The sequence below is a fragment of the Lineus longissimus genome, chromosome 6, assembly GCF_910592395.1.
Source record: "Lineus longissimus chromosome 6, tnLinLong1.2, whole genome shotgun sequence".
NCBI classification, from domain to species: domain Eukaryota; kingdom Metazoa; phylum Nemertea; class Pilidiophora; order Heteronemertea; family Lineidae; genus Lineus; species Lineus longissimus.
The window spans coordinates 18126119-18153630 of record NC_088313.1 but is presented as its reverse complement, the minus strand read 5'-3'; the positions used below and the strand labels follow the sequence as shown (position 1 = coordinate 18153630).

Below are 27512 nucleotides of genomic sequence, written 5' to 3'. Positions count from 1 at the left end.
GAATTAAAATTAAAATAACTTTTATTATACAAGGCTATTGTGTTTTACTGTCATTATCATTCTCCGTTGTGACAGCTGTGTGTGATGATTCCATTGGTTGGTTCCTATTTACTATGACATGCTGCCCTGCATTGTCCATTGCATATAGGCCCTGTGCGTCCCCAATCTAGCTCCATTGTTGTTCTACAGCTGAGATGAATCTGTCTTGTTATGGATTGGTTCCTGTGTCCAAAGATGATCTTCCTCGCCATCATTGTGTGGTGTGGTAATCTCTTCCATTGCCCAGCTTTGGATGTCTCCACTGCCAATAATGATGTAAAATAAGGCACCAAATGTGTAGATCCCAGCTGCTATGTAGAAAACAATCCGCCACTGGCCTTCGCTTTGCTGAAAACAACCAGAAAAACCATATTTCAGGCAGAAAATCGAAAGACGTTTTGATAAGAATTATTGGGCAGTTGGAATTCTTGTTGCATAACTTCTTGTCACAACCAGATACAGGCTGCTCAATTTGCCTCTTGATAGAACTTCAAAGACCGGACCACTCAAGATATATGTGTACATGGTGAACTATCATAAAGATCATACTCACATTTTCATTCGTGAGAACCCCTATGACGTAAGGAGCGAGGAATCCAGGAATTGTTGCAGCTGTATTTGAAATCCCAAATAATATCCCTGCATATTTTGGAGCGATATCGACATGATTGACAACAAATCCACTTCCAACTGTACACCCTGTGAATGCCACTCCTATAGTTAGAAGGGCCACAGCTGTATAAGGGGTGCTGCAGTCAATGTAGCCTAGGACCAGGACAAGAGCTGCTGGGACTAGCATACCTGGGAAGGATGAAACTTACATATTGTGATTGAGCTAGTGTCCAATCGTTACAATGATAACAGATAAGTGGAGGTGGGTATGATCAGGACAGAACAGAGAAGCGTATATCAACAACTATATAATATTCCTGAGGAAATGCCATCTTTGGCAAAACAGACTGTCCTTCTAGGAGACGAAAGATGTCGTTTACTGAACTACATGTATTATCTGCTTTATATTGGAGACGAAAACGTGTTGGTTGTGACAGAGATTGATCCAGAACAGTCTCAAGCAGAAGGAGACTGTCTCCTTGTTTAAACAGGGACTGTCGAGTTGGGACAATGACATATTAAGCAAGCAGTTAAACATCTAGATAACTTGCTGTCACAACCAAAGACTCACACTATGATGCAGACTCGGCAACAGGACTGGACGTATGTACATCTTACCCAATGAGTTGAAGATCTTTCTGCACATGGTTGTGCTGACTAATGCCCTTGACCTCAGAAAATCAGCCAAGAAGCCAGTAGCGTTGATCAGGATGGCGAATCCAACAAAGGGTAGCGAAGAGAAAACCCCATTCTGAAAGAAAAGTGGAGGTCTTTTTTAAAACAGAGACAAGGGAACGGTGGAAACATTGGGGTAGTTTCTAAAGCAACCACCGTTCAGCCAGGAGAGGCATGAATTGGAAGATGAGTATATCACCTTCTTACTTCTACTAATGCGTTCGAACTTGCACAGCACGGTATCCAGTGGACCGATGCTCTTAATACAAGTAAACAGGATGCCCCAGTAAGCCAACAGAGCAAATACCAAGCTAATTTTAATTCTTCTGAGATGTTTTTTTATCAATATTTTTGATTCAGACATATCTTACCGCTTTGATATTAAACTTGAGCACCTCCCTCATGTATGTCGGCGTGTTGGAGAGGAAGGTGTACGTTCCCCAGTTACAACAGGTATGAGCCACAACTATCGCCCACACTGGGGGAGATTTGAAAAACGCAAACCATGGGATTGACATTTTCTGCAAGGAAACTTAACGAAGATAACCCAAGAATTTCAATGAGCGGGCGGTCACTTAGAGCTCTCTCTCTCTGATTTCTGAAGACCGATTGAATCATTAAGAAGCAATCCGGCACCGTTTGGCCAACGTTTCACCAGTCTTGGTGTTGGTTGGAGAGGCAAGACAACATGCATTACACTCCGGACGCAGTGGACCGGCCTCGTTCCTCACCCTAACCGTAAGGAGACCAAATGAGGATGCCGCGATGGGCTGCCCAGGGAGTCTAACATGCATAGGCAACAATTCAGAATCAAGCCTAGATCATCAAATACCAGCCCTTTAGATAAAAGGATTGTCATATTGCTTGTCCCGAAGGGCGTCATGTGACGAAATGTAGGAGAAACCGGAGCATTGACCTCCTACCTTCATTGTGTCCACCTCCATCTGCCCCTTCAGCGAGTTCTCAATATAGTCTCTCTCCTCTACGCTAATCCGGGGGTGCTCAGCCGGGGTATCGAAGGCCAGCAACATCCAGGCAAGAAACCAAACCACGCATGTGGCCCCCGTGATGTAGAAGATGCTGGCCCAACCTCCATCAAAGCCGTATTCGCATAGAAGCCCAGCCAAGGGAAACGTCAGAATGTTTCCAACTTGAGAGCCTGTCAAATTAGTAGTATACAAGTGTTGAGAAAAGCATTATTTCTAAAATGGTTTTGTAAAGAGATTTCGAATCAAAGGCCCACAGCAGCCACTGCATGATGACAAATCTGGCGGTTTTTCAAATCACTAGGACGTCATCATGGTCATTATGGAAATAACATCAGAACGGGAATGAAATGACGGCCTCCGCCTCCTCCCTAGCGTAAACTCTATCACGAGTCATCAATTTGTCGAATATCGCTAGTCATAACTTGTTTCTTGTCCCGGTCACAACCCCCTTTCGATGCGGTCAGCGGTCACAACCATGGTCGTTATCAGTTTGACATTGACGCAGTGCCTTACCCGCATATGTGAACCCGGCCAGCTTGCTTCGTTCAAGTGGTGGCGCCCAGCTTGCCCATAGAGTGTGCATGGCCGGCCAAACTACGCCCTGAAAATAAGACACATCCAAGGAACGGCCATGGCTATGATTGACATTGGTCGTCATGCCGCAGGGCCAGGTGATCTTCGCCCTTTCTGCGAATCTGCACATGGCGACAAAATGCCCGTGCGCGCAAGTCATGAAGCACCCGTTGGCTTTTTTTCATATAGTTTTACTGACTTGATGCCGAATAATAAGAAATGAGTAATGGAAAAAGAGTTGGAATAACAGTTAAAGTCTGTCGCTTATTTTCGCTTGTAACCCGCACAAATGTTGCAAAATGGGATGCAGATACGGCAATTGCTAATGTTGAACTCTTTCACTACCTGAGTACTTGACAGGAAACAATCGTACCTGTCCAAGTCCTCCGATCACTCTCAGTACCATAAGGAAGACCACGTGGGTCCTCGCGCCAACAGGGGTTAGGAGGTTGGCCAACGCGCATCCAAACATGCACCAACCGAACACCCTCTTGCCGCCAAACCTAGAGGCTAACAACCCGCCCGGCAACTGGGTGACGATGTATCCCCAGTAGAAGCTGCCAAGGATCAGACCTTGCGTCACCTTATCCCAGTTGAATTCGCCTGCCTTGAAAAAGAGAAAATCGTATACTTTCAAATCGTCAAATCATCGAAGCGTTCGCTTTGCTCTATGGCGTGTTGCTCCAGGGTTTATCGCTCCTTCAAGGTGGGATAACCGTTTTTGCGTTCCACTACGGCCAGGTGTCAGTTGGCCCCCAGCGACTCCGTCTCCCGCCAAAGCAAACTACTGTACTCATGGTGGGTCTTCTGGTTGCCCAGGCCAAGGGACCTCGGTTTTGCGTGTCAAAGTCACATTATGGGAATATTCACCTTATCATCTTTACTGCTTGACGTAAATCTACACTGCGTCACCTCCGTCGCATTCAGCTGTCCTGCCGTGACGTTCACATCCAGTGAGCTGGTGTGGTTGACCATGCATACCAATGCCACGCTTATATTGACGCGCAGGGCAAACAGGTTGATGAATCCTAGGAAGCCTATGACGGCAAGACCGAACCGGGAGGAACACCAGAATGAAACTAGAAATGATGGGAAAAGAATGTTGTGGAGGACACTGACGGAGAGACATGGGGCGTTAATCAGGAGAGATTCACGGGGGACCATACACAGGCTTGAGCGATCTCCCCCTTTTTGCAAATAACGTTACATGTGGAGGTTAATCAAATTCACATGTATGACAATAGGGCATGTTTGAATAGTATGTGTGTGAAGTCAGTAAAATTATTTTTATTTTAATCTGTACTCGGCGCATGGCTGATATGAAAAGGTATAAAGTTTAGACCACATTGAGTTGCCGCGATAGGCGATCGCGACGGCACGGTCTGGGTCTATTCGTAGGATAGTGAGGGGTCATAATGTAAGACATCTAGCTTACCTTCACCACTGTCCACGGCCTTGTCCTTGTCCTTGTTCCTTTCATCCATCCTAAAACCATCCAGTCGCAAAAGTTATAGTGATGATGACACTGAAGCGTTAGTCATTTAATACTCTGTATACACCGGTTGATGTGCAGCTGTTGTGCATTTTAATAGATTAAAAAATATAGTGCTCTTCTTTATGTGGGCCAGGAACACATAAGTCAGTGGATGCGACCAAAAACAAAGAAGTATGATTTGTCATGTCGTAATGATTATTTCCTCTACTTCTAAAGCGTTCACTCTGGCATCTCTTTGTTGAGTGTACAATGTACATGTTCATTACAGCGATCCTTTATATTTTTATATCCTTTCAGAAACAGTTCAAATCTTCTGGGAGTTCGATTCTCCTCGAGTTGAATCAAACTACCAGAAGATCTAAACTATTTCTATTTAAAATCGTATTTTGATTACTCTGGCATATTGTGATTACATGTACTTATAGTCGTACTTCCACCTATCAAATCCCCGTGTCTTTTGCGCTTACACTTATGAATTGCCGTGTCTAAATAGACCCGTGTGTCAAATCCCCGTGTCTATTAGCCCCATCGACGGGTTTTTTGATAGGTGGAATCTGAATAGACACGGCAATTGCAAGTTCTAAGATCCGGCGACAGATGGCGCGGTGTAGTTGCCTCGGTATTGCGCCCCCTCCAACGGGAAAGAAACACAGGAGAGCTCCCTACCTACAGCGCACCTGTCGCCGGGGCTATTAACCATTATCTAACACCACTGATTGGTGTATTAAAGTGCGCCCCGGGTTTTTTGACACACGGTGAAGACACGGGTCTTGAAAAAACACGGGGTTTTATGATAGGTGGAACTACGACGATGCTAACGTTCTACCATTGTGTGTGTACTACAGTCATGTCACAGCAAGGGCCTCTGTAGTGAGGTCAGAAAAATGCTTGTCCAGGGTGAGGTCCAGAGAGCTATTGTGCTTACTGCACACGATTAGGCCTACTCGTATTGGGTTGCAAAGTAGAAAGTATTATGGTCAATGCTGTTCAGGAATTCAGTTAAGGGGCTGTGTAAGAAATCAGACAACGAACATTTTGATCGGCACGAACATTGTGTTGTAAATGGTGAATCTGTCAAAATATGTGCGAGGAGGAAGTTTCATTGGATTTGTGTACTGACCTATCTTTAAAATAGTGGGATCGGTCTTGTTATGAACTTCCATTCTACCTCTGGAGAATTGACCTTGTAAATCTCGTAAAGTTGTTTTCCTTCAGATCTGGTAGTCATGAATGTGTTTTAATTACTGCTGATTCTAGTGATCATTTCATTCTGCATGTTATTGCCTGCATGTTCTGTCCTTTGGAGACAAAGCATTCACTTCCTTCCAGTAGATGAGTCAATATGGAAATTGTGCAAGGGTTGATTAGTGATCCTATATCAATTCCAGCTGGGTTCAGACGTGGGCTGTTTCAGGTTGTACTAATTAATCAACTACACGTAGTCTTAGATTGGTGAAACTAGAAAATGGGTGGGAGAATGACTGGAAGTCTCTTTTTGTGTACATGTCTTTGTACGTGTCTTTGTGTACTAAGGGAAGAGGGTGGGGTCAATCCTAACTGTATCGCTGTAGTTAACACCTTCAGCGCCGAACCACGTAGATCTACGTGGCTCAAATCCCCCCTCTTTGAGCTGGTTATCGAAGTCTCATGGACTTCATGAAAGAACTTCGCCATCTCCATCTTCAGGGCAAAGTAGGAACTGAAAATACCGTTTGGTCTTTCAGTTCCCCCTTGCCCTGAAGATGGCGATGGCGTAGTTCTTTCATGAAGTTCATGAGACTCCGATAAACAGCTCAAAGGGGAGGGGGATTTCGGCCACGTAGATCTACGTAGTTCGGCGCTGAAGGTGTTAAAGTCATTGCAGAAAAAACAATCCACTGTCCTTGCTATTTTTTATTTTTGAATTGGAGATATTTTACAAAGATAGTGAATATTCTTTTCTGCTAAAATCGTTAATTGATGGAATAATACGACACAATACTCGAGGTATGATACTCTTTTCTTAACTTCTCTACCTGTTCTCATTGATGCTAGAAGTTGCTGTGGGGTCTCATTGTTTCAGAACGTGTCTTGGAATTGTTATCATATCTGCTCATCATCATTTCTTGTTCAAAGTTTTCCATCAAGTTCACCAAGTTGTATTTTAATGAATTAAAATTAAAATAACTTTTATTATACAAGGCTATTGTGTTTTACTGTCATTATCATTGTCCGTTGTGACAGCTGTGTGTGGTGATTCCTTTGGTTGGTTCCTATTTACTATGACATGCTGCCCTGCATTGTCCATTGCATCTAGCCCTGTGCGTCCCCAATCTAGCTCCATTGCGGTTCTACAGCTGAGATGAATCTGTCTTGTTATGGATTGGTTCCTGTATCCAAAGATGGTCTTCCTCGGCATCATTGTGTGGCGTGGTAATGTCTTCCATTGCCCAGCTTTGGATGTCTCCACTGCCAAAAATGATGTAAAATAAGGCACCAAATGTGTAGATCCCAGCTGCTATGTAGAAAACAATCCGCCACTGGCCTTCGCTTTCCTGAAAACAACCAGAAGAACCACATTTCAGACAGAAAATCGAAGGACGTTTTGATCAGAAGAATTATTGGGCAGTTGAAATTCTTGATGCATAACTTCTTGTCACAACCAGATACTTGCTGCTCAATTTGCCTGTTGATAGAACTTCAAAGACCGGACCACTCAAGATATATGTGTACATGGTGAACTATCATAAAGATCATACTCACATTTTCATTCGTGAGAACCCCTATGACGTAAGGAGCGAGGAATCCAGGAATTGTTGCAGCTGTATTTGAAATCCCAAATAATATCCCTGCATATTTTGGAGCGATATCGACATGATTGACAACAAATCCACTTCCAACTGTACACCCTGTGAATGCCACTCCTATAGTTAGAAGGGCCACAGCTGTATAAGGGGTGCTGCAGTCAATGTAGCCTAGGACCAGGACAAGAGCTGCTGGGACTAGCATACCTGGGAAGGATGAAACTTACATATTGTGATTGAGCTAGTGTCCAATCGTTACAATGATAAGATAAGTGGAGGTGGGTATGATCAGGACAGAACAGAGAAGCGTATATCAACAACTATGTAATATTCCTGAGGAAATGCCATCTTTGGCAAAACAGACTGTCCTTCTTGGAGACGAAAGATGTCGTTGACTGAACTACATGTATTATCTGCTTTATATTGGAGACGAAAACGTGTTGGTTGTGACAGAGATTGATCCAGAACAGTCTCAAGCAGAAGGAGACTGTCTCCTTGTTTAAACAGGGACTGTCGAGTTGGGACAATGACATATTAAGCAAGCAGTTAAACATCTAGATAACTTGCTGTCACAACCAAAGACTGACACTATGATGTAGACTCGGCAACAGGACTGGACGTATGTACATCTTACCCAATGAGTTGAAGATCTTTCTGCACATGGTTGTGCTGACTAATGCCCTTGACCTCAGAAAATCAGCCAAGAAGCCAGTAGCGTTGATCAGGATGGCGAATCCAACAAAGGGTAGCGAAGAGAAAACCCCATTCTGAAAGAAAAGTGGAGGTCTTTTTTAAAACAGAGACAAGGGAACGGTGGAAACATTGGGGTAGTTTCTAAAGCAACCACCGTTCAGCCAGGAGAGGCATGAATTGGAAGATGAGTATATCACCTTCTTACTTCTACTAATGCGTTCGAACTTGCACAGCACGGTATCCAGTGGACCGATGCTCTTAATACAAGTAAACAGGATGCCCCAGTAAGCCAACAGAGCAAATACCAAGCTAATTTTAATTCTTCTGAGATGTTTTTTTATCAATATTTTTGATTCAGACATATCTTACCGCTTTGATATCAAATTTGAGCACCTCCCTCATGTATGTCGGCGTGTTGGAGAGGAAGGTGTACGTTCCCCAGTTACCACAGGTATGAGCCACAACTATCGCCCACACTGGGGGAGATTTGAAAAACGCAAACCATGGGATTGACATTTTCTGCAAGGAAACTAAACGAAGATAACCCAAGAATTTCAATGAGCGGGCGGTCACTTAGAGCTCTCTCTCTCTGATATCTGAAGACCGATTGAAGCATTAAGAAGCAATCCGGCACCGTTTGGCCAACGTTTCACCAGTCTTGGTGTTGGTTAGAGAGGCAAGACAACATGCATTACACTCCGGACGCAGTGGACCGGCCTCGTTCCTCACCCTAACCGTAAGGAGACCAAATGAGGATGCCGCGATGGGCTGCCCAGGGAGTCTAACATGCATAGGCATCAATTCAGAATCAAGCCTAGATCATCAAATACCAGCCCTTTAGATAAAAGGATTGTCATATTGCTTGTCCCGAAGGGCGTCATGTGACGAAATGTAGGAGAAACCGGAGCATTGACCTCCTACCTTCATTGTGTCCGCCTCCATCTGCCCCTTCAGCGAGTTCTCAATATAGTCTCTCTCCTCTACGCTAATCCGGGGGTGCTCAGCCGGGGTATCGAAGGCCAGCAACATCCAGGCAAGAAACCAAACCACGCATGTGGCCCCCGTGATGTAGAAGATGCTGGCCCAACCTCCATCAAAGCCGTATTCGCATAGAAGCCCAGCCAAGGGAAACGTCAGAATGTTTCCAACTTGAGAGCCTGTCAAATTAGTAGTATACAAGTGTTGAGAAAAGCATTATTTCTAAAATGGTTTTGTAAAGAGATTTCGAATCAAAGGCCCACAGCAGCCACTGCATGATGACAAATCTGGCGGTTTTTCAAATCACTAGGACGTCATCATGGTCATTATGGAAATAACATCAGAACGGGAATTAAATGACGGCCTCCGCCTCATCCCTAGCGTAAACTCTATCACGAGTCATCAATTTGTCGAATATCGCTTGTCATAACTTGTTTCTTGTCCCGGTCACAACCCCCTTTCGATGCGGTCAGCGGTCACAACCATGGTCGTTATCAGTTTGACATTGACGCAGTGCCTTACCCGCATATGTGAACCCGGCCAGCTTGCTTCGTTCAAGTGGTGGCGCCCAGCTTGCCCATAGAGTGTGCATGGCCGGCCAAACTACGCCCTGAAAATAAGACACATCCAAGGAACGGCCATGGCTATGATTGATATTGGTCGTCATGCCGCAGGGCCAGGTGATCTTCGCCCTTTCTGCGAATCTGCACATGGCGACAAAATGCCCGTGCGCGCAAGTCATGAAGCACCCGTTGGCTTTTTTTCATATAGTTTTACTGACTTGATGCCGAATGCTAAGAAATGAGTATTGGAAGAAGAGGTGGAATAACAGTTAAAGTCTGTCGCTTATTTTCGCTTGTAACCCGCACAAATGTTGCAAAATGGGATGCAGATACGGCAATTGCTAATGTTGAACTCTTTCACTACCTGAGTACTTGACAGGAAACAATCGTACCTGTCCAAGTCCTCCGATCACTCTCAGTACCATAAGGAAGACCACGTGGGTCCTCGCGCCAACAGGGGTTAGGAGATTGGCCAACGCGCATCCAAACATGCACCAACCGAACACCCTCTTGCCGCCAAACCTAGAGGCTAACAACCCGCCCGGCAACTGGGTGACGATGCATCCCCAGTAGAAGCTGCCAAGGATCAGACCTTGTGTCACCTTATCCCAGTTGAATTCGCCTGCCTTGAAAAAGAGAAAATCGTATAATTTCAAATCGTCAAATCATCGAAGCGTTCGCTTTGCTCTATGGCGTGTTGCTCAAGGGGTTATCGCTCCTCCAAGGTGGGATAACCGTTTTTGCGTTCCACTACGGCCAGGTGTCAGTCGGCCCCCAGCGACTCCGTCTCCCGCCAGAGCAAACTACTCATGGTGGGTCTTCTGGTTGCCCAGGCCAAGGGACCTCAGTTTTGTGTGTCAAAGTCACATTATGGGGATATTCACCTTATCATCTTTACTGCTTGACGTAAATCTACACTGCGTCACCTCCGTCGCATTCAGCTGTCCTGCCGTGACGTTCACATCCAGTGAGCTGGTGTGGTTGACCATGCATACCAATGCCACGCTCATATTGACGCGCAGGGCAAACAGGTTGATGAATCCTAGGAAGCCTATGACGGCAAGACCGAACCGGGAGGAACACCAGAATGAAACTAGAAATGATGGGAAAAGAATGTTGTGGAGGACACTGACGGAGAGATATGGGGCGTTAATCAGGAGAGATTCACGGTGGACCATACACAGGCTTGAGCGATCTCCCCCTTTAAGCAAGAAACGTTACATGTGGAGGTTAATCAAATTCACATGTATGGCAATAGGGCATGTTTGAATAGTATGTGTGTGAAGTCATTAAAATGATTTTAATTTTAATCTGTTCTCGGCGCATGGCTGATATGGAAAGGTCTAAAGTTTAGACCACATTGAGTTGCCGCGATAGGCGATCGCGACGGCACGGTCTGGGTCTATTCGTAGGATAGTGAGGGGTCATCATGTAAGACATCTGTATAGTACCCCCAGGTATATGGCACGGCTTTACCCGCCGGCCATGAGGGAATTCCTGTATGGCCCAGTGGTTGGCGCGTTGGCCCCAGAGTGGAAGTTAAGCAACGTCTGAGCGCGGTCAACCTTTGGATCGGTGACCGGCGCGTACAATACAACATCTAGCTTACCTTCACCACTGTCCACGGCCTTGTCCTTGTCCTTGTTCCTTTCATCCATCCTAAAACCATCCAGTCGCAAAAACTATAGTGATAAAGCCACTGAAGCGTTAGTCATTTAATATCGTTCATGTATTTTTAATCAATTTGAGAATGAATTAAATTGAATTGAATGCCGAAATAAAGACTAAAGAAAGATCCTATCCATCACATCACGTTTACAAGTAGGCCTATAGGTGACCTGTTTAAACTACATTTTCGGTGTCTCGTTTACAGGCGTCACTTTGGGAATGACGTCACTTTGGGAATATAGTCATAAATCGTGATGGGAGTAGTAGAACAGAACCTCTGTGTTAGGCAGTAGCTAGGGGTCCATTGGTATTCTCCAGGAGACTAGACGTGCAGTAAGGGAAAATGCTTGTTCATCTTGGTGATCGGTACAATTCTCGCCATACAAACATCCCGACACACATCGATGAAGACATTGCGGCGTTATGAATATTGACACAACAACTCCTTTCGGTCTCTAAGTGTATCCCAACCTTTCTGCATGTCCTGGTCAGGATTATCAGCAATGATATAAAGAAACTTTGTCATTTTGCAGAAGTCTGTAAATTCGTCCTTCACATTCTCATGTCGTAAAACTGAGCCAATAATTGCTTCTGAAGCAATAATCCGATCTTTCGCCTCCTTGGCTAGAATTCCGAAATAAACGTCTGGAATTTTGAAGACTTCAGTTTTTCTTGACGTATCTGCCATGATGCTTGCGGACTTCCCAGACAAGAAGATGACATCGTACTGAATGTAATCGGGGTAGGTGCCATTGGGCCACTCCTCCTTGGTCACTGCCCATTGTCCAGACCGCTTTACCAAAGCATTTCGGTGAACGACAACCCCCGAATACAAAGTCTCTTTCTCACTCGGAGGCAATTTATCTAAGTATTCTAAAACGGTGGACACCATCACCATTGCATTCATCCTAGCGATGAGGACATACCCAGTCTGTGGGCAGAAGTTTTGAATCCAGCGCAAACCAGAAAGGCAGCGCAAACTTTCAGCCACCTTGTTGTCTGCTGCGAAATTCATACAAATGACATCACCAAATTGTCTGTGTTCTTCCTTCAGCTTGGCCGCAATGGTATCATTTTGCGGTTTCTCAACTACAAACAAAACACGAACTTTTTTATGTTCTCGAATCTGAACAGAATTTCTCCAGTTTTGTCTGGCTTTGAAATAGGGTGCACTCGTGATGACAAGAATGACAAGCGTGACGTAATCAGCCTGGCCATGTCGTCTGCACAGATCTGGGCTGTTCAAAACATATCTCAGGTTCTGTCCATTATACCTTGCTTCATGTTGGTTCATCGAGATATTTGTTTCACTCGGAAAACTTGCTTTCCTTTGTAATATTCTTGATGAGGTCCCCGCATTCATTTTGGCGTAGAGTTTCAGCATGTTCCACGTGAAGAGTAACATAATGCAGATCAGCAGAATGCTGTCAATGCTCTTGCAAGACTGAAGAGAGAATACAACCTCATAAAAAGAAAAGATGATTGATCCACATATAAAAGACATTGGTCAATGGCAGAGGCCAGCATGACTGGGAGCCATGCACGATATGGACCCAGAGTCTTTCAATTTATTGATAGACTATGGTGGAACCAAGTAGGAACTCTTTCCAGTTATTAGCAAAGGTTTCAGTAGGCCTATATGAGGTGCATAGGATATTATAAGATCTTAGGTTTCCAAACGGCACCACTGGGAATATAATGTTGTTGTCTTATACGTCAGATGTACTAGCCTGTGGCCGAATTTATGCTGTACGTGACCCAAGTTGGAATTCAAAGTGTCAGGTGATCATGAGAGGAATCATTTTAGGACCCTCACTCCCTCCCCATGGTCCTTACCTTGAAAATTCCTCTGAACATCATGTCGCAAGAAGGAGAATTTTTGCAGGGCAATTCCAAATCCGTTCCGGGCCTGAGATAATTGGCGAAAGGCTGTTACCAAGAACTTATGTCCTATTAAAAAGTGTATTAAAGATCCTCCCAATGTATGCGCTATATTTATTGAATGAAGTGCCCCAGACTGCTTCAACTACAATAAAGTGACATTATTCACGTATTGACGAGCACCGAGACCAGTTGAGTAAATTCCGGTGAACAGTGGATTGGCCTCAATCCGTCCCCCTAACAAGACTACGTTTAACTTTATATATTTTTGATTACATGTATAAGCATGCAGTCGATACTCAAGTGAAAACATGAAAAAAATCTTTTGTGCTGAGTTCAGATCAGAAATGTCAGGTTGTCTCGTTTGAGCTTCCGGAGTAGTCAGATGGGTGATCATGATGCTTCTTTGCCCCTAAAACATGCGAGGACAATGATGAAAGCAGAAAGACAGTAATCACTGATGGTCCTTCTCATCAATGATTTTGACAGGACCCCAGCTGGCGCCATCTGAGCTAAAACAGTGGAACTACGCGATTACTTAAAATAAAAAATTTACCCCGTCTTGGGGTGGGAATTTCCCCCATTTTAGGGGGGGGGACGGGGGACGAGTTATTCCATGAACCCCAAACATGGTGCTGACGACCGTTAGATCACAGCTTGACCAGCTCCTATCTATAGTCCCTTTTCAAAACACTCATTTGAACTGCGCACGTGCGTTTGTTTACAATTTCATTTCCCGAGAAATCAAAGATCATATGACCTGCTAACATCGACCGTACTTCTCAGTCCCAGGGAGCGAAAGGACTTCGATTTGGAGCGAAAGGACTTGGAACGAAAAGGTCAGGGAGCGAAAGAACCGCAATTCGGACTGAGCATGCGCACACTATTTGTTTACAAATGGCCGCCGTGGTTTGAGAAAATCAGGGAGAAAATTAATTTTCATTCTGATAAGCTGAAAATGCTTCTTTTTTACGAATAATATCGTTCAATTAAAGGTGCACGAGCACAATGGGGAACTCGAAGAGTGTTGTGAGCCAAGGGGTGAAGCAGCAAGCGGCAGGCGATGGCTCCAATTCACATAGTTTGTACAAATTGATAAATATGCAAGGCGGTGGTGAACTAGTTGAGTTGATGAAAAAGGCGAGTCGCACTAAAGATTATCGCGAGATTGATGAGAAGATTCGTACAGGGGTGAAGCCATTCCTGTACAATGGTGGAGAAGGGGAGTTGGTACCAATCGCAGATTTGGTCAAGATTCGTAACAAGGATCGCCAGTCATTGAAAGTGGAGGAGCCGAAACCGGAGAATGATAGTGTTGCCATGGTCAACCTTGTCACTGATCAGCATGGAAATCATGTTTCCCAAAAACCACGTAGGTTCTCAGAACTCTCAGAATCATTCAAGATTATAGGCTAATTGAGAGTCACAGCATACATATATGGTTGTTATTCTCAACTAAGAGAAGAAGAATGGAATTCTGTGGGAACACCAGAATTGTTGTCTCAATGTCTGATATTTTTAGCAGAAGTTAACCTTCTTGTCTTTTACCTTCAATTGCTTAGAAAAGTTTTTATTTTATTCTCAGGAAAAAAATACAGATTTTTGTGTTGGCAAATTGACAAGATCGGAGCAGTAGGGGAGACCGCATTACATATGTGCCTGTTGAACTCCACGTCAACCCATGCTGACCTAGCAAAGAGACTGCTCAGGATATTCCCAAACTTAATCAAAGATATCTACCTGTCTGAGGAATACTATGGTAAATGTTTAAAGTGAATCGGAACGTCCTGAAGAATGCAGTCAGTTGAAAAAATGAAACCACATTGTCCCCATGAGGTCACTCTTTCACAGGCCCATAGCCTGCCAGACATTGGACAGTGAATACAGTGCTGATACACTACGGCTTCGTCAGGTCAACGAAATAGACTGTCACTACATTGGTAGACTATCAAATTTCAATTATTCAGTCGGTGATGTGCACAATGAGTCCTAGTATTGTGATCACTCTTTTACAATAAGACAAATTCAACAGTTTAAGGCATAACTGACACATTCTTTTCCAGGCGAGTCTATCCTTCACATGGCCATTGTGAATGAGGATCCAGCGTTGGTCAAGTTTTTCCTTGACCGCGGAGCAGACGTCAACGATAGATGCTGCGGGAGCTTCTTTTGTCCTGATGACCAGAAGGATTCCCGGAGAGATTATCCCGGTTCAGAGTATGTTCATGTCTGCAAGGAGACTTCTTATGAAGGGTATGTTCAGTCTCCATGTTATGTGTTTCAGATGGTCAACTTTCAAACCAAAAAAAATTCAATTCAAGTGTAAAGTCCGAAATAAATAACTGCATGATTGAAGTGCATTTTACTTGCTGACAGAGATTTTTCAAGTAATGGAATTTCATAAACCAACTGGGAAAAGTCTTTCTTCCTTCAGAAATATTCAGTGCTGTGACTGCTCAAATAAGTTTAGGCATATTTCGTTACAGATATACATACTGGGGAGAGTATGCCCTTGGCTTTGCAGCCTGTCTCGGCCAAGAGGAGTGTGTGCGTCTTCTCATCGCCAAGGGGGCTGACCCAAATGTCCAAGACAATAACGGCAACACTGTCTTACACATGCTAGTCATTCATGATAAAAAGGTAGGAAATTAGTACACAAATCATTTTTTAGCTGCTGCTGTGTCATACATTGAGCAGTTGATTCCTGTGATGCCCTTCCATATTTTAAACGGTAGTTTTGGCACATTTTCAAAACAGCCTGTCTTGAAAACTTATAGCTAAATGGGTCCTGAAACTAGTGAAATGCTACATAATATCTTGCTTCTTCCATTCAGTGACATTGCTGCTTGCTTGTGATCAAACATAGTTGAAATGGCCCAGATATATCCATGGCAGATTATAATGTTCTGTCAAGTAGATTATGCTTTAATAGGGGGTTCCATGCTACCAATTATTTGTCATGACTAACTTTACTAACAGGATTAATAACCAATTTACAGGGCTGTATCTAGCGATGAGGGGTCTACTGCCCCCAGTTGTCTATGAAAACGTGGTTTTCATGCAGATTTTGGACAAAAAGAGCCCCCCAGTGAGTTAGTTATAGCCCTCCCACCAAAAAGTTAAATATGGCCCTGTTTTCCATATGTTAGTCTAGGGGAAATGTTTTGACTAGATTTCGTGTGGTTCATTCTATAGCCTTCGAAAGGAGAGCCATTGACTTTAGATCAAGTTCCTGATGAGGTATTTATTTCATACTAATTGTATTTATTTTTTCTCAAGTATCGAGTTTAATAAGTTATGTAGAATAGCATAGATTACATCCCTGTTTGGCTTTCCTGTTTTGACATTCCTATGAAGATCTGCCTACTTCACTGAGGGTTTTGATACTTCTATCTGGTATCCCATTTTCTTGTCAGTCTCCAATTCAAATCCTCTTTGTCCTTCGTCACTCAAATGCCAATGCTTTTCAAAGAATATTTCTGTCTTCTTCTTGAATTTCCATTACTTGGTTTTCTTTCCAGTTCCCCTGTGTAGTTAAAAGGACAATGCAAAACCTGTCTAGTTAGTATACATTTGATGCAATGGCTAATGCACTCACATCATGCACTGCTTTTTATTGCATGAAAGTTATGTTTAAGAAGTCGTACTGTGCACCTACATTACACTGCATCTATTCAGGATTTTTTCTTTCATTTTATTATTCATTTTGTTTTGAAATTATTATATTAATTTCATTCTCTTGTTATTGTTGTGAAGATGTACACTTTGTATGGTTATTCTTGTGCATCACTTGATCTAGTGGTCAGGCATGTGACACTGTTACCATACATATAGTAGGCAGTTAATGATGAAGTGCCGAATGAAATATGTCAAGTGTTGCCTTAAAAATGAAACAGAGGAGAGACTTCTGTAGTAAATTTGATTGACTGTTACCTCAGATATGAAACAGATACTTCTATGTTAGATAATGCTTGAGAAGTGTGTTGAGTCATTTATTTCTCATTATATAAAGTTGTTCTATGTCATTGTTTGATTGTTCTATATCAAAGTTCACTGGACCCAAGGTAACTATCTACTAGCACTTGCTATAAGGAAGTCTTTACAATTAGGTATCAGCATTAATGTTGTCCTCCCTCCAGATGTGAAGACCAAGCCACTCATGATTCTCACTTGGTGGGGTCTTTTGCTTGCTTTTACATAGTCACCAGACACACGGAACCTCAGTTTTGCTTCTCATTCAGAGGACTATGAAGAGCCTGGAATTTTAGTTCCTTGAAAACCAGGCCGGTATACAATCCGGGGTTCTCCCAGGGGTTAAACTTGGGCTCAGTTGCGTGCTACAATGTAGCAAGCAGTGTTAACCACGAGGCTATGATGCTCCTCAAAATGTGCAGACTGCATCTGTCATAGTCTGGTGAACCTCAACGGGCCTTAAATCTCTGGAGGGAGCACCACTTTACATCATAGTATTAGTAACATAGTGGTTCAATTGTGTTTACTTTTTTACTGTTTTGTTGTCAATGCATGATATAATTGTCTAAGTGACAGAAGTCACATGTTCATGTCAATACGGTTTCACAAGATGGTACACAACATGTATGTGAGGTATTCGCACTTGATTGTGTTTGGTTACTCTTGCATGTAAACAGAATGTTGCTTTGTTTTATTAGCAGTCTATTAGAGGTAGTATACAACTGACCTATTCCCTCTACATCCTTGTGAACATTGACCTTAAATACTGCCACTGATAAACTGCTGGTAGTATAGTATAAAGTAGCATGTAGTTCTTCATTGTTCTATCATGATTGTTGTCACTGTGGTTGTTGTGTCAATGAATCCTCCCCCCCCCCCCCCCCCCGCCCCACAAGAAAAAATGAGTGATGTCACAATATTCTTTTTGGCCATTAGAAATTTGAGAACTACCAGTCGGCAAAGGCCATGAATCCTTTCATGATGATGACGGTGCATACACCGATGGTATGTGACTATTGTGAGCACACCGGTCTGTTGCACTAGCACTTTTTGCAGTCGTCATTAACATATTGTGTGATTTTACTGGTTTTTCCAGTTCCAGTTCTTAAATACTTTTTTTTCTCTTACACCCCAGTTTTTTTTAGTGCTATTTGTTGTCTAAACCACCTCAGTAATCTGCACACAAGTTGGATGAAGACAATTTTGTTGTAACCAGAAGTGTACATTGCATCTGTAAACATTGATCTGATGGAATGCGTGGTTCATCATTGAATGGGTATGTCAGGAGAATTCAAGTTTACATAGCTAATGCCCTTCAAGAAAATCCAGTAAATTGTCAGATAATAATGCATCTTGTTATTTTACAGGAAATGTTTGATTTGATCTATCACCTCGGTGGACGACTGGACATCAAAAATCGCCAAGGACTGACACCATTGACTTTGGCTGCAAAATTAGCAAGAAAAGATGTAAGCATACATAGCACCCATGTGCACTATGATGTCTCCTCCTGTTCTTTCAATTCTATTGGCAAGAAACTCAGTATATCTGCTTCTATCATGTCTATTGTGCACTATTCAAGTATCGCTTGTATGATATTGGTTTAATTATACTTTCAGATGTATGAACACATCCTGGAGATTGAGCGAGAGGTCTATTGGGTGTATGGTGATGTCACATGTGCAGGATATCCACTCCAAGAGATCGACACCATATCCTCCACCGGGGAGATTAACAAGGACTCGGCGCTGTTTCACATTGTGCAGGGGGTACGCAGATGTTTTAGTCGGTTACTCTTTGCAGAGTTTCTCTTGACGATGCAAAAATCTTTATTTGCAAAGTGCTTTTCAGCTACTTCAATTACTGATGGTGCAGGAATAAGTAGAAATCAATCTTCTGTAGACAACACAAGTTACAGATAGCTTACCTCGTGACGATAGAAATAGCCGACCGCTTGAGAAAAGTGTTAACCCTCAGGTCTGGAGATAGGTTGTCATGTCGTGATTGAGAAGGCCAAATCCATGTACTTTCATTTAACGGTTCAGATGATACTTTTAGCTCATATTCTCTATTTTCTCTTTCTAGGAACAAATGGGTCACCTTGATATGTTGGACGGCATTGTCTCACAGCTGCTTCAGGAGAAATGGAAGACGTTCGCCCGATTCAGATTCTACCGGCGATTTGCCGTCTTCATTCTTTACTTTGTCATATTTGCTGCGGCATTCCTGCTGAGGCCGGGAAAAGACCAACACCCGACGTACCAACTCACCAATGTTACTGTGAACGGAAACACCTCGCTTGTCAACAACACGGTGTACGATCCATGCTACCTAATGAGAGGCAATACACCAGACGACATTGTAAGTTTTATTTTTGACATTTTCCGCAACTAATTTGCATCCATTCGTTTTACTCAGTAATAACACTGCCAAGAACTAGCGGCAGTGAAAATCCAACTAACATTTTACCCTCTCAAATAATGACTAGATGTTTAGGTGTATAACAGAGAGGCAGGACCTTTTCCCTCCATTACACAGGTATGCCTTAATTGGCTTATACATGTAGGCCTGCATGTCAACTCAGCACAGTTATGTTGCATTCTTTCAGGCTCGTTATGTGTTGGAGTGTTTAACACTGTTTGGAGCCTGTAGTTTCCTGATCCTGGCAGCCAATGAAATCTACCACCAAAACTGTACGATCTTTTTCATGACACTGGTAAGTTCAACAGACATGATGCATCTGGTCTCAGTAGATGATTCCCAGGATGTATTGGCCAAAACATGTCGGAAACGACGTTGCGTCAAACATGGGATGGATGCCTCATGCCATGACATCAGACAGGGGAAAACTAGTGTCACAATTAGCCAGCTAGGTCAACCCTGCTACATATTTCATTGTAGAATGTGGTAGTTTTCACCCTCTTAATTGGATACCCAGCGTATAAAACTGCCGGTTGATTGTAATCTTTGCAGAAAGCAGCCCCAACTAAGTCTCTGTTCCTGCTGTCGTGCATCCTGGTTGTGCTGATGATCCCTGGCCGGGCAGCCTGCAACAGTGCGTATGAAGACGTCATGGGAGTTCTTGCTATCCTCTTCACGGCACCCTACTTCCTCTTCTTCTGTCGGTGAGTACTGCAGACTTGTCTCTGCCATCTTTTGGACTAATCATTTGTTTATTGTAATAGACTTTAAACATCCGTGACTTGAGAAGTGTGCGCTGGATTACTATAAGACTTTGCTAGAGAGGTTGGCAATTGGTGATGGAAAACACTTAATTCTGCTTAAAATGCAACTTTAGATCATGATCCTTTCTTTCAGCGGCTTCACAATGGTTGGTCCATTCGTTGTGATGATCTACAAGATGATTAAGGGTGACTTGTTGAGGTTTTTCACCATCTACGTGGTCTTCCTCATAGGATTCTCTCAAGGTTTGTCAAAATCATTATGCCAATAAAAAAGTGGAGAACATGGTGTTTCTGGATGAGAAACAGAGCTTTCTTTTTGGTGGCCAAGTTAAGATACCAAGAGACAAAATGTAAACCCACACCTAAAGTAATTAACTAAAGTCTTTCACAGAATGAGATATTGAAGACTAATCTGATGTCTTTCCTTGCAGCCATGTTTGTCATGTTCCGTCGTGAGCCAGCGGAGGAGACCATCTTCTCACATCCGATCGAAGCGATGATGGGCATGTTCATCATGTCACTAGGAGAGTTTGGTGACATCTATGAGCAGTTTGATTCAACTCCACATCCAGATCTGGGAAAGGTAGGAGAAGGCCTGTACTTGAACCTAATCCAGTACATGTACATTGCACTGTACATCTCCATACATTAGTCATAAACTTGTAATCAAAGAGATCTATCTTAGTTTTCTGTAGAGCACTCAACGGTAATAACGCAAGACATCAGCTCGCATCTGGATGTATCTGGCCGTGTCCACCCGCTTAGTTCTACTTTTCTGGCATACACTGAGGGTCCCACTGAATGCTGTATTTGTCAAGACCTACCAGGCTACTGGTGGAGAAGTTGTTGGTCTAACATAGGAAGCCTATCTCTTAGATTCTACAAGAATTTGACTTTGAAAGTCACAAATGCGCCGGTATGAATTAAATAATCAATATTCTGATTATATCTTTCAGATTGTTTTTGTCCTGCACATGGTGTTGGTGACCCTGCTCCTCGTCAACATGCTGATTGCCATGATGGGCAACACATACACGTTGGTCTCACAGACACAGAAGGAATATCTAAGACAGGTAAATTGAAAATCCAGCTACATGTATTGCCATCAAGGTAGATAAAGTCATTTCAAGCATTATTCTGGCACTTGTGAAAACATCTTTGAGTAGGGAGAATGTCATCAAACTTCCTGCTATAATAGGCATATAAATAAGATGACAGCTAAGACAGCCAGCTCCGAGCATAATCCTGTTTTCAGCATGATGAGGTTTGATATACATATCTTTGGTTCTTTGTTATTCCAGTGGGCTAAGATCGTCCTTGTAATGGAGCAGACGGTCAGTACCCGTGCCAGATGTCACAAGCAGTTGATGTATTCGCAGCCAATGGCAGACGGACGGCGGGCACTGGTCACAAGATGGCACCAGACGGTAAGGCTTTTATCATTGGCAACTTACTAACGTGTTTCAGTATCCAAGTCAGGTGTTACTATAAAGGTTTCCACAGTGACTTGGGTAATGACTGAGTCCAGGCTGAGTTTCTGGGACAGTTGCATCTCAATGCAAAGTGTACATCCATCACGGGATTGCGCACTCACCATGCTTATCTTTGCTTATGAGGGCAAGCAGTGCTGAGCTCTTACCCGTTGTAATATCTGTATGATATAGACATCATGAAGGAAGATTGAATAACGACAGTCAAGTCCATTCCGCTAGATATATACATGTATTCTGCTTAATCCTTTGAAATGACAGTTTGTTCCTTAAGCAAGAATTTTCACATAGATTACTTCTTTTACTCTTTCAGGAGAGTGAACGTGATGAAATGAAGAGACTGCGCGAGATGCATCGGCTCCACAAGAAGAATATCATGCGTCGTAAAGCATCACGCAAGGGTTTGAAGGTGGAAGTCACCCCAACCGCCATGCAAAATGTTTAATGTTTAAAAGAAGTGTTTGTCAGAAGACCAGTACGTGTAAGATTGTGTGCAAAGCACTATCGAATGTACAGCTGATTCCGTTTCAATAAGTTGATCAGATTTCTGTACCGGGTGCTCTAAAAGTTGTACTAAAATCCTGGCAAACATGACTTGAAGCAGAGCAGAGTATAAGCAATATAGATTTGTTGTTGTTACAGATGTGAGATGTTTAGTGTCTATATGTCTGTTGTTGTACTTGCAGTTGCATTTGTTCTATGTGGAAATAGAGATACGTGGTATTTGTTTGGGTTTTTTTCTGTTAGGGGATTGGGGTTCAACTTGATACCTGCATGTGACATGCTGTATAGGGTATAATCCATTTATATTCAGTCCTGTTAAAGGATAGATGTCATCCAATTATATAAGCTTGTGATGCATTTGCAGATGTTTAAACTGGTGCAGAAAAAAAAGCATTGATGCAATTCTATAGATCTGATATTGAAACTCCATTCACCTGGTTTTAAAATAGGTCACATTTCTTTAACTAGTCAGGTAGTCGTCAGTATTAGGATTTTTGTCCATGTTGTGTCTTGCTTGGATGTGATTTTAGAGTGGTAGTTCAGTTTTGGGGAACTTATCAAAAGATCTAGTCAACAGAAAGGTTTTGTCTGTTTGTTATGTTGGGAAGGCTACTCATAGCATGTATCTGCCTAGTCTTTCATTACTGAGCATGCAATTTACTTATTTGTTTTTAAAAAAGCAAAATATTGGATAAAACTAGCTAGTCACAATCAGTATTGTTTACTTTCCGTCCTTAAAAGTCTTCTGAATATCATTCCATGACACTATACAATCGAGATAGCTGATTATGATGTATTTTAGATATGTTTAGTTTTTCAATTTGTTGCCTATTGTCGTTCCTGGTATTCGCAAAAGGTGGTTGTTAAAGATGTGATATAATAAAAAACGTCATGAAATGTTGTAAATGTCTTCAAAAATTGTCTTTTTGTTCCGAGTTACTCCACTTGGTGTGTCATACATCTCTGCTGCAGGGATGTAATTACAGACCAAAAACAACCACAAGTTGAGTTCCATGTCTTGTGGATGGGATCAGTCACTACTTGCCTTTCCACTGGCAATGAACAGCAGGTCACAACCAGAGTTTGATCTCTACGACTTGTGGACAAGAACCATCACAGTCTGTCTCTCCACTGGCTAAAAACGGCTTGTCACAGCCAGAGTAAGGGCTCTGCGTCTTGTTGACAGGAACAATCACAATCTGTCTCTGCACTCCACACAAACGGCTTGTCACAGCAGGAGTTTGAGCTCTCTGTCTTCTTGAAAAGAAAAATCACAACCTGTCTCCCTGCTGTCCATAAAGAGCTCGAGCCAGTCACAGTACTGTCTTGCCACATGATCAGAGAGAGTTGAGACAGTCACAACCTGACCGAAAGGGACATTGTAGTTCCTTCATCTCTTGCCAAGACGGTGATAGAGAACAGACAGCTACAACAAGGCCTGACAAGCCTGGCAGCTCCACTGACTTACTAACACGGTGAGAGACTTGAGACCATATCATCCCGGCAGCTCCACCATATTGCCAACACGTTGAGAGAGATGCGACACACAACTAGACCAAATCGGACATGGCAGCTCCGGTTTGGCAGTTCCACTGTCTTACCAACACAGCGAGAGAGATGAGACAGTCACAACGAGACTGAATCGGCCCAGACAGCTCAGGTTCGGCAGCTCCATTGTATTCCCAACACAGTAAGGTGGTTGAGAAGGTCCCAACCAGACCAAATCGACCCAGGCAGCTCCGCCGTCTTGCTAACACGCTGAAAGAGATGAGACAGTCACAACGAGACTGAAGAGCCCCTGGCGGCTCCTCCACCTTGACAAGACAGCCACAACCGGTCCGAATTGTGCCTGACCATTACACTTGCCAACACGGCGAAAGCGTTAAGAAGGTTATAGCCAAAGGAAAACAGCCTGGCAGCTCTGTCGTGTTGCCATCAGGGTGAGAGAGATTGACAACCACAACCAGACTAGCAGATCCACCGTCCTGCCAACAGGGTGATAAAGGCTGATGGGACATGGTAACTACACCATGGTGTCAACACGGTGAGACAATGGCAACTGGACCAGACAGGACGTGGCACCTCCGCCCTGGAGAGACAGATTAGACGGTCACTACGAGATCGAATTCGAACCTGGCAGCTCATACCACAACAAGACCGAATCGAACCGTCGTGCAGACCCGCTGAGAGAGATGAGACGGCCACAACCAGGCAAAATGGACTGTAGCAGCGCGATCGATCCATCGGGGAAATACAATGAGAAGGTTGAGACAGTTACAAGACCTGATAGTTCCACTGTACCCTTATCCTGCCAAGACGGTGAGCTATATAGCTAGACAAAATCACCCTGGCAGCCCCACTGTGTTGCTGTTGTATAGTAATTGTAAAACCTTTCTTATGAGTAGCACTGTAATGTGTAATTCTTGGAATTAAGTGTGCGGGATTATTGGAATTGGGTATCAGATAAGATACCTGTGAAAATTCCCACGGTCTACTTTTAATCCTCCATTCTCCCCAGCGTGATCAATTACGTCAGCATTGATGCGGCTCCTCATTGGATGGAGACGCATCAACGTTGCCCCCTGATTGGTGCAGACAAAGCTGCGCGTGAATACAAAACAGCTGTCCGCACGCTCTCGGCAGAGAGAGAGAGAGAGAGAGAGAAGAGAGCGATAGAGAGTTATTCCAGTCTCCCGAGTATTTTATAATCACGTGCACGAATCGTCATCCCGACGAACTATTTTATCAATTATGACTTTGGTGTGTATAATTTTGTGAAGCAGTGTTAGAATAAAGGATCCGGACGTTAGAAGGCAAATTCAGGACTTATTACGTTTGTAACCTGTGCAAATACAACATGGCGACCTTCCCAGGATCTTCAATTCGTGACAGTGAGTCCGGATGCGTTTCAGTCTTGGAGCAGATTCTATTAACCGAGGACTCCGTTTTTCACGCCACGTGCTAGTGCCACTGCAGTCCATTATGTACATTACGTGTACACCTACGTGATTTCTAACTCGCTCATTTCATCGGGAGGCAGAATAGTGACGTTCGTTTGTCAATATAATATTTATAAAATCGTGAATTTTTTTAAACTGTTCGTGACGTAAGTGCGAATTTCATTATATTTATATATCGTCACTTTTGTTATAAATCACTGTGATCGCCATGAATCACTGTGAGCGTGAGCGCAGCATTTTTTAATCGATTGACGGACACCGTCTTCGTCAGTACGCATAGTACACGTCTATCTCTGTGTGTACCGAACTATTCAACTTCTACATCATGACATGTGCTATAACGTTCACGGATGATGTGCCCAGCAGCCAGAATACTCTTCAATTCGCCCTGATGTCTACTCGAGATCCGATACCGTTCCAGGCTCCAGCTGATCCAGCGTTGCAGTTTTAAAAGAGACATTTTATCAACTTTTTGAAAGACATTTTATAAACTTTTGAGAGACATTTGTAAACTTTTTGATAGTCATTTATATTAACTGTTTTGAAAGACATTTTATAAACTAATTAGTAATAGGACAATATTTTTGTGCATCATTTCAATTTTGGCAGAGTATAGTACAATACTTTGCAATATCAGTCGATTCATAGCATTTAATGCATTTAATCTTAAATTTTCACTCGTTATTGCAAACTGACTGGAACCGGACCCCGAGGTTTTGACAACTGTATATCTATAATATGAACTTTGTTTAGCTTTGCCCTGTTACAGCAAGATAGACAACGGACCAACCCAACCTTTAATGTTGCATTTCCTTTTCAGAAGAAATTAACTTTTGCTTCCCAAATACCTGACTTTTTATTCCTTCATAACTAACTTTTACCCCTTTACAGTAATAATGGAAGGGCCAGCAGATCCAGCACCACCTGCTTTCAGGGGCACCGATTTTCTACCTCCTTTGTTTGATGGTGAAGTGATCGACCATGACATTTGTCATGCACATATCTTATCGTTTATGGACTACCTTCACTTCCACAATCTCCACGAGCCAGCAAATGCTGCAGAGATGATTCATATCATAACATTGTTCAAGGCTAGACTTCGTGGCAAAGCACGTCTGTGGGCAGAGGGAAAAGTTTTCCCCACTATCGCTAATCTCAGAGCACAGTTTATGCAGCGGTTCAGTCCAACCCATTCAAATTTTGCCAATGTCAAGCATTTTCATTCTCTTTCCCATACCCCAGGCGATTCAGCCGAAATGACTCTCAATAAGATACGCTTAGCAGCCCAGCGTATTCATTATAATGAGGTCCAGGTTCGAGACAAATTCTTACAGGTTTTGCCTACCAATTGTCAGGCAGCAGTCATCATGGCTGCCCCTGCAGATGCAGACGTGGCAGTTCTCGTTGAACGTGCTCAACAATATTTAGATTTTTCTGAGCCAGACAGGCCAACTACTGCTAATAAGCAGGTATCATTTATCACTGATCAGGTCCATGTGACCACTGCTAGTGCATCCACTAACAGTAGTGCTTGCGCAGTTGACAGGCTCACTGAGCAACTTGCTGCTCTTCGCACAGAAGTGCAAGATTTGTCTATAGAGGTCAGGACTCAACCTCAGGTTCATTTTAGTCAACCACAGTCCAACTCTGATACTGGTGCTCGTACATATAGCTCGAACTACCGTTCAAGTTCGCCATCTCCTGTGAGTCATCAGTCTAGACGTCCTAGTCGTAGTCCGGCTAGAGACCGTTATCGTTATAGTCATCGTGTATCCAGTAGATCCCCATGTAGGGACAGTCGTCGTTCTCAGGGTTCCTATGGTATTTCTCGTTCTGGTAACTCTCCCCGTCGTGCCACCTCCAACATTGTCTGTTATTTCTGCCACAAACCCAATCATGTGTGGAGAAACTGTTATACTTACCAGAACATGGTCAGTCGTGGGATGAACCCTACTTTCATGCCCGTAAGGCCTCCAGCGCCACCCTTTTCTCCGTCCCATTATCAGCCATCCGATAATGGTCAACAGTTTCGACAGGACACTCGATGTCCTCAACCCTACCCGTTCCAATCCTATAAGCCAGATAACAGGTCTAGGTTTGATCAGTACTCTGGACCACAACAGCAAAATTTTTAGATAGGAGAAGCACTAACTGCCACTTAGATGCCTCTCCGACTCTATTTTCTGCTCAGCATTCTGGTGATCAACATTCTAGTGATCATTTGTCTTCATCGTATAATCCACATTCTGAATATCTTGGTGAATCCTCTGCTGACATTCAGCTCACTTCTAGGAATTATGCCAAAGGTTATTTACCCACAGGCCAAGGTTTGGTCATTTTATTTGATTCAGGAGCCACTGAGACTCTGATTGGTTTGGAAACTGTAAGGGACTCCCCCTATTTGTCCAAATTGCCCAAGGTTGATATTAAACCAATCAAATTTCGTATTGGT

At 43.2% G+C, this 27512-nt stretch overlaps 5 protein-coding genes across 5 annotated transcripts in view; 2 read left to right on the top strand and 3 right to left on the bottom strand.

Moving 5' to 3' along the window:
- LOC135489604 (sialin-like) lies at positions 1–4435 on the bottom strand. The gene is made up of 9 exons (XM_064775031.1): positions 4324–4435; positions 3759–3967; positions 3262–3495; positions 2829–2916; positions 2250–2485; positions 1698–1847; positions 1270–1402; positions 593–840; positions 1–387 (listed from the first exon to the last, which is right to left on the bottom strand). The coding sequence occupies exons 1-9, from the start codon at positions 4370–4372 to the stop codon at positions 184–186; spliced, it is 1551 nt and encodes a 516-aa protein (XP_064631101.1). The 5' UTR covers positions 4373–4435; the 3' UTR covers positions 1–183.
- LOC135489593 (cGMP-specific 3',5'-cyclic phosphodiesterase-like) overlaps positions 1–5402 on the top strand; it is a 35509-nt gene extending 30107 nt beyond the window's left edge. The window contains exon 23 of the transcript XR_010447176.1: positions 5286–5402. The gene's annotated coding sequence lies outside the window, so the exon portion shown is untranslated. The remainder of the gene's footprint in view (positions 1–5285) is intronic.
- Positions 5403–6207: 805 nt separating this feature from the next.
- Positions 6208–13193, bottom strand: LOC135489603 (sialin-like). The gene is made up of 10 exons (XM_064775030.1): positions 12905–13193; positions 11010–12512; positions 10285–10493; positions 9793–10026; positions 9360–9447; positions 8781–9016; positions 8229–8378; positions 7801–7933; positions 7126–7373; positions 6208–6917 (listed from the first exon to the last, which is right to left on the bottom strand). The coding sequence occupies exons 2-10, from the start codon at positions 11056–11058 to the stop codon at positions 6714–6716; spliced, it is 1551 nt and encodes a 516-aa protein (XP_064631100.1). The 5' UTR covers positions 11059–12512; positions 12905–13193; the 3' UTR covers positions 6208–6713.
- On the bottom strand, positions 11490–12473 carry LOC135490020 (beta-1,3-galactosyltransferase 1-like). Its single transcript, XM_064775666.1, has one exon. It carries the CDS (start codon positions 12471–12473, stop codon positions 11490–11492), a length of 984 nt encoding a protein of 327 aa, XP_064631736.1.
- A 656-nt stretch (positions 13194–13849) lies between the features above and the next one.
- On the top strand, positions 13850–22986 carry LOC135489597 (transient receptor potential cation channel subfamily V member 6-like). The gene is made up of 14 exons (XM_064775019.1): positions 13850–14321; positions 14535–14708; positions 15013–15202; positions 15436–15589; positions 18289–18390; positions 18541–18690; positions 19007–19282; positions 19530–19637; positions 19895–20046; positions 20240–20349; positions 20538–20689; positions 21063–21179; positions 21408–21533; positions 21910–22986. Exons 1-14 carry the CDS (start codon positions 13958–13960, stop codon positions 22039–22041), a joined length of 2307 nt encoding a protein of 768 aa, XP_064631089.1. The 5' UTR covers positions 13850–13957; the 3' UTR covers positions 22042–22986.
- The last annotated feature ends 4526 nt before the right edge of the window (positions 22987–27512 follow it).